The sequence below is a fragment of the Tupaia chinensis genome, unplaced genomic scaffold (assembly GCF_000334495.1).
Source record: "Tupaia chinensis unplaced genomic scaffold, TupChi_1.0 Scaffold145652_1, whole genome shotgun sequence".
Taxonomy (NCBI): Eukaryota; Metazoa; Chordata; class Mammalia; order Scandentia; family Tupaiidae; genus Tupaia; species Tupaia belangeri.
Window position 1 is genome coordinate 411,081 of NW_006205509.1, and position 7,365 is coordinate 418,445.

General features: G+C 44.4%; 1 protein-coding gene across 3 annotated transcripts in view; it reads left to right on the forward strand.

Annotated features, from left to right (window-relative positions):
* The window catches only part of GALNT6 (polypeptide N-acetylgalactosaminyltransferase 6), a 42,166-nt gene extending 35,194 nt beyond the window's left edge, over window positions 1-6,972 (forward strand). For 2 of the 3 annotated variants that reach the window (XM_006168131.3, XM_027768151.1), the window contains 5 exons: window positions 591-791; window positions 1,344-1,475; window positions 2,123-2,224; window positions 4,119-4,271; window positions 5,275-6,972. In XM_006168131.3, the coding sequence (XP_006168193.1) occupies window positions 591-791; window positions 1,344-1,475; window positions 2,123-2,224; window positions 4,119-4,271; window positions 5,275-5,388 (702 nt within the window). In that variant the 3' untranslated portion in view covers window positions 5,389-6,972. The remainder of the gene's footprint in view (window positions 1-590; window positions 792-1,343; window positions 1,476-2,122; window positions 2,225-4,118; window positions 4,272-5,274) is intronic. The other variant, XM_027768152.1, reaches the window with a different exon arrangement.
* Window positions 6,973-7,365: the final 393 nt, after the last annotated feature.

Here is a 7,365-nt window from a genome sequence, read left to right on the forward strand (position 1 = left end):
GGGAAAGTACTTTATTTTTACCCTTAGTTTCCTTACCTATGACATGATAATATGTTATGGTGCTTGATAAGAATCAAATGAGGTAATATGTATAAATGGCTTAGAAATTCCCTAGCAGATAACAAATGCTCAGTAGATGCTAGCTACATATATTATAATATCCATGAGTAGAAGTTTCAGGTTTTCTATTTGAATGGCTTCCCAGGTAGCATTTAAACTATGAACCTTATAGTCATATACCTGCATTTAAAGCTTAGACCTGCTATTTGGAAGCTGGGTAGTCTTGTATAAATAAGCTCCTGAGTCTATACCAACACAAACTTAACCAGCTGTCTTATCTCTAAATTGGGCCCTGATAGCTTCAGGACCCTGCAAATCTCCATTTGCTTAAACCAAAGTGAACCAACAGCAGAGAGCATAGGTTTGCGTAGTCATGGCCTGGGAAGAAGCCTGGTCAATGTCCAGGGAGAGAGAGCAGCATTTACCTGAGTCCTTGGACTTAGTCTGGTGTCCTGGCAGAGCTGCTTGTGGGGAGCTTGTCTCATCCCACTCCCCACCCTCAAGGCCCATCCTGTCTCCTCTTTTGTCAGGTGTGGCAGTGTGGGGGCCAACTGGAGATCATTCCCTGCTCTGTGGTGGGCCATGTGTTCCGTACCAAGAGCCCCCACACCTTCCCCAAGGGCATCAATGTCATTGCTCGCAACCAAGTGCGCTTGGCTGAGGTCTGGATGGATAGCTACAAGCAGATATTCTACAGGAGAAATCTGCAGGCAGCAAAGATGGCCCAAGAGGTAAGAGGAAATTGTGCTTGGGAAGTAGGTAGATGAAGAGAAATACAGAATTCCAGACTGTGGTCAAGAGCTTATGGCAGAGACCCCAACCACCTCTACTATTTGGTGCCTCCTTTACTCCTTAGAGCCCTGGGGAAGGCCCCAGGATGCAAAGATTTTTGAAGGTTAGAGAATGAGAGGATCTTTGGTCATCCCTATCTAGAGAGTCCCAACACCCCTTAGGAGGGGAGGGAAGAAAGAAGAGATTTGAAGAAAGATCCTCATACAAAAAGAATGGCTCTGAGAGGCTCAGAAGAGGCTCTGGGAGAGAACTGACTAGGGAATCAGAGATGATGGGAGTAGAGGACTATAAGTGGAGGGAGTTCCCAGAGCCAAAAGTTTGAGATTGGATATGAGGATAAGCTAGTAGCCCCAGCAGGTCCTGATCACAAATGAGCATGAGAAAAGGTGGTCCAGGAAGTCCGAGGAGTTCCATGCTGTCTATGCTATTTCAGCCCAGTCAGGAAGTCAAAACAGGTAGAACTGACCCTAGGGGGCTGGCTTGGTTGACAGAAATCCTTTGGTGACATTTCGGAACGGCTGAAACTAAGAGAACTTCTACATTGTCGCAACTTTTCCTGGTTCCTGCACAACGTCTATCCAGAGATGTTTGTTCCTGACCTGAAGCCTACTTTCTATGGAGCCGTAAGTCTTGAAGATCAGCTTATCTGCCCATAATAGCATCCCCTGGAGAAATTCCAGACCACTTACCCCACAGATGGATGACAAACAAGAATTAACTTTTACACTCTACTTCCTTTATCCAGAAGGAGGACAGAGTGGTCCCTTTGGGACTTCTAGAGATAACTAACATCTTTATAAGGGGAAAACAATCCATAGTCACTTCTCAAATTTTAGCCTGTATCAGAATCACTAGGAAGGCATGTTAAAACACACATTGTTGGGCCTTACCCCAGAGTTTTTTATTCAGAAGGACTGGAGTGAGGTCTGAAATTCTGTACTTCTAACCAGTCCCCAAGTGAGGATATTGATAGTCTGGAAACCACATTTTGACACCCCTGAAGGAAATTCCCATACACTGAAAGCTTCTTCCAGGGACTTGGCATCCTAGGAGGTTACCTGTAGAGGGTGTCCACTCCTGTCCTTTTCAGCCACTGGGGCTCTATACCTTACTTTGTCATTAACTCCAGGGATCTGGGTCAATGAACAAAGGAGAAAAATCACAGAGGGGAAACTCAGCCATGCAAATGTATTGCAGCTCAGCTCCCCACACCACAGGGAAACTCCTGGCTGTGGTATCCTCATTCTGCCCTCTGCTTACCACTCTGCAGATCAAGAACCTCGGCATCAATCAATGCCTGGATGTGGGTGAGAACAACCACGGAGGGAAGCCTCTCATCATGTATGCCTGCCATGGTCTGGGCGGCAACCAGGTAGACAGCCCAGCTATACCAGGCCAGGCCCAAAAGATGCATGTCTCTGGGGCAGGTCCTATCCACACATGCTTCCTTTCTCTACCCTAAATAGTCCTTTATGAGAATTGAGGTAGAAGAGATACTGAAGAAGAGGACATACCATCCCTGCCCTCCCAGTATGAGGTGGAATGCATGACACAGAACAGCAAGGTCTGATGTTTGAATTAAGGACATCCAGAGAGAGAGAGAGAGGACCAGTATCAGTCCTAGAACTAGAAAAGGATGAGAGGGAAGACCAAACAAGGCCTGCTGGAGGAGGCCAGCTGCTGGGTGATATTGGGGGATGGGTATGGGAAATTTCTGAGTACTTTTACTCACCTACACTCATATTCTATTTTAAATGCCTCCGCTACCCAAAGGCCACCACTCTGATCTTACCACCCAGCCGTTACCCCAAAACAACCACCTACTGACATCCTTACATCTCAGTTATTTGACATTCTAGGAATTTATCCTGTACCCTATAATGCCTCAGTACTTCCCTGAGGAAGAATGAGTAATCTTCCAATTCCCCTTTTCTCAATCTACCCTGAATGCCCAGCTTTTGGTAAGTAAGAGGCATATAAAACAGCTGAAACAAAGAGAGGAGTGGTATGGGACACTGAACAGGCTGCTGGCACATGTGAGTGAAAACAAAGTCATTCTAAAGCCTGCAAGATGATTTTAGGTGGTCCATTAATTAACATTCTTTATTTTTAAAACTTTATCAGAGGGGCAGGGCTGGCAGGTGGCATGGTGGTTAAAAGTGCTGTACCCCCACATGGCTGACCGTGGTTCGAGTCCTGGACTTGGCAGCTTGCTTTCTCACTTTCTCTCTCTCTGTCCCTTTCTGGTCAAGTTAAAATAAATAAATAAATGTAAATAAAAAATTATTAAAAAAAAAAACCTTATCAGAGGGCATAAGAGAAAAACAGAAAGAGAGAGAAAGCAACCCCCCAACTTGGCATGTCACATTGCAATCTCTTCTCCACTTCTCCATCTTAGTAGGATTTGGAGCATGCATATACATGCACCTAACATGTTTTTTAATCTGTCAGGGCCAAGATTAAAATCACATGATCAGCTATTTGGGCTCTGGCTGCCTTAACCATCATGCTACATGACTGGCCAAAACATTTTTTGTTCTAATAGGAATTTATTACCAAAAATAGAACTAGCATATGAAATATATGTTTTCACAAATGTTACTTGAAATGAGGCTAAGTTTAATTTTAATTTTAATTAATTTAAAGAAAATAACTATTATTTCAATGTAACTCAGATATGGTAAAAATCATAAAGGTGGAATATAAATTACTAAAGTTGGAGCCAGAGAATGGCACAGTGATAAAACACAAAGCTCTGTGAAGCAATCTCACATGAGAAGGTTCTCAGTTCATGTCCAGAGGCATCCCTGGGTATACTGGGCACACATGTATCCATGATCTGGGGCTGGCTGGACACTGGGGATGGATCATGGCATCAAAACCCTGTTGGAGGGGACCAGCAGGTGGCGTGGTGGTTAAGGTGCTGGACATTCCCACATGGCTGACTATGGTTCGAATCCTGAACCTGGTGGCTTGCTTTCTCTCTTTCTCTTCCTCGCTGGCCAAATTAAGATAAATGAATAAATAAAATTAAATAAATAATTTTTTAAAAAAAACCTGTTGGGAATGCTTTCTCTTTCGGTCTCTCTTGCTCACAGAAGAAATTAATGGATAAACTTTTTTAAAAATTACTAAAGTCTTGGCATGGCCTTGTACACTTGCTCTCCCACTCCGGGAAGCCATCCGTGGTTGGCCTCTTGGGGAAGGTAGCTTGGGAAGATGATGGGCAAACTTTGTACCTAACCTCTTCTTGTCTTGGTTTCCAGTACTTTGAGTACACAACCCAAAGGGACCTTCGCCACAACATTGCAAAGCAGCTGTGTCTACATGCCAGCGCTGATACTCTGGACCTTAGGAGCTGTCATTTCACTGGCAAAAATAGCCAGGTCCCCAAGGACGAAGAATGGGAATTCACCCAGGTGAGTCAGCTGCCCAGAAAGCTTCTAATCAAGAACTTGAAGCCACATCTGCCTCCTCCTTATTTTCTGCATCTTCTGCCTGAGACAGCACAGGGTGAATAAGAGCAATGTAGAAATTATGGTGAATGTCGGCTTGGTAATAGGCAAAGTTCCTGGGGCTTGAGTGATGTTTGTTGATGGCTGATCCTGGATGGTATAAAAGGGATCAGACATTATGATATATGGCTAGTTCTGTCATGGAATAAGCATTTTTAAACAGAACCCAAGTAGATGAAGGTGAAGAGTCATTCCTGGATCCTGCCTATCCTCTGGGTGTCAGCCATAAAACTAAGCACTCACATACACTGGTTGGTTAATCTTTTAGAGGCTCTTTCCAAGTAGGTGGTGTGCCCATTTTTATAGATGATCCAGATGAAGCTTAGCAAGTTTGTGACTGGCCCAAGATTCATCACTAGCAAAGAGTAGGCCTGGGATTCAGATCAAAAGAAGTCTGATTTAAAAGCACAGGTTCTTTTCATTATATTACACTGCTTCAGGGTAGATAATGTAACTTCCATAGTACTGAGCCCAAACCAGCACTCCCAGTGAGCCTCCATACTCCCATCCAACTTAAGAAAAAAGGAGCCTAACCTTGAGGTTATAGGAAAGGTTCGAGGAGTCCAGATGTAATCAAAGGCAGAAAATTTGGGGTAAGCAGCAGTGGCCATGTGGCGGATAAGTAGACCTTGAAAGCATTCTTCTTTATCCTTTCATCTTGCCTTCCTCTATTCCAACCACTCAGGCTAAAGGTGGGGATGGGGAATTGACACCAAACACAGGTGGAAATCTAGGAATGCATCTCATCAAAGTGTCTTGTGTCCCAGGAAAGAAGTTTGGTAGTATCCTCTTTGTGCCTTGTTGGGTTTCCCTTGCCTTTTATCAATTGACATTCATCTCATTGTCCTCTTATAGCACTGTTAGATATCTTTGACCAACATTGACCTTTTGCTGTGTCATCTTTTAGGATCAGCTCATCAGGAATTTAGGATCTGGTACCTGCCTGACATCCCAGGACAAAAAGCCAGCCATGGCCCCCTGCAATCCCAGAGATCCCCACCAGCTCTGGCTCTTTGTCTAGGCCTCAGTGGACCATCCTCAGTGGAAGCCCACACAAGCTCTCAGGAAACAGGATTGATGATGTCTGAGAACCTGATGATGAGCTTCTCTAGAAGCCTTAAAGATAGATTTCTAAACTCAATGGATGTCACGGCAGGACCTTCCTACTCCCTGCAACAACATTGAGCCCATTTTTTTTCCCTCTATACTGATGGAAGAGACCATGAGAATACATGGCTTATTTGGCTTAGGGCTTTCCTTCTGTTCTAGAAACAGACCTCCAAAGCAGAGAAGGCAGCTGGGCAAGGGCTCAGGATAGCAATGCTGAATTCAAAAAGTACTGTTACAGCCATGTCCTGAATCTCTGTTCATCCAAAGCACCCACAGAATTCAGTGAAGTGGTGTGTGCCAACAGAGGGATTAGAGGTCTAAGAGAGCCTCCCTTGCTAGTATCATCCAGAGTTTATAGACTATTTACAGTTTATAGGAAGCACCCTGACAGGTATGTACAATAATCCTGTGAAAAAGGATAGGAACCACTGTGTCCATTTTACAGATCAGAAAGTTGAGGCAGAGAGATAAAGAAGATTGTCATCCCAAACTAGTGGATAGCTGGAGCTAAGACTGAGGTTCAGTCTTCAGTGCTGAACCAAGGTTCTTTCCAGCACACCACAGAACACTAAAGAACTATCACCAGCCTTCCCATTCTCGCCTCCCTCCATTCTGACCATTTCTTAACGATTGGCCTCCATAAAGCCTGTAAGGATAAATCCAGGTATCCATATTGGGAGAGACCACATTTGGCAATCCTGGGATAGAATGTTGAAAGAAAGCTCATGGTGCCAGTGACCGCCCAATTTAAGTCCTGGAACCCTTTTATTTCTAATCTCCTTATATCTGGTAGATAAAAAGGAAAGTTGCATGGGTAAAATTGAGGGAGGTAGGGTAATGCCTCCAGTACCTGAATTTCTAAAAAAATCTATAAGCACAATTAAAAAATCATTGCTTTAGCCCAACCCTATCTTTTCATATTATGAAACCAAGGCCAGATAAGTCCCTGGCCACCCAGCAAGGTATTGGCAGCCCTGAGAGGCTAGGACCCAGATAATAACAAGAGGTCTGGGAAGTCTGAGAATACTGGGGCAGCATGCAGGGTCCTACATGAAAGACTGACCTATCTGCTGTACTCATATGAAGTCCCTGCATGGAGCAGACCCACCGTCCAGACCAGCTCTTCTCCAAGCAAGTTGAACCCCACCTCATGGAGGATTTCTTTGCCTGAAGAAGAAAGCCCAGCTGCCTAGGGGAGGACTAAAATTCTATCCTAGAAGGCTCTTTTGGCTTTCTGTAGCAGCCTGTCACCACATGGGGGTGCCAGGGGACCACAGCTGCCTCCTGTTCCCACAACTCTGCGCTATCGCTATCAGAAACCTCTGAAGTCCTGGAGAGACTTGAGGACTACTTGGAGTAGACCTGCCAAAGGGAAAGGAGAGAGTGATCAGGATGTGACCCGGAGTAGGGGAAAGGAAAAGTTCTTTCCTGAAAAAAAATAAGAGAATTGGACAAGGGATCCCAGTGGAAATAAAGATTTTATGGCATTGGTAAAGGAAGTTTGTGTTGGGTTCCTTTTCCCTTGCTTTGTCCTTTAGCTGAATGAGATGATTCAGGCTGTGAAGAGCCACATACATCTGAAAAGTTCCTGTTACAGCCATGGTCTCTTGTCCCTAAATATCTATCCTCTGGCCTCAAACCTAACCTCTGTGTGCCAAGCATGTATACATGAGGAGATGTAAGATGAAGTCTTCCCCATCTGGCCTGCTGTCTCAGGACCACCTTAACCATCCTACCCTAAATCTCCCTTTCCTTTAAAATTCCCTATCTGACACACTTCAGAGCTGATGCAGCTTTCCACATCTGCCCCTTGCATCCCTTGGAAAATGAATAAACCTTTTCTATCTATTAAAAAAAAAAAAAAAAGTCTTGCCTTTGGAATTCACAC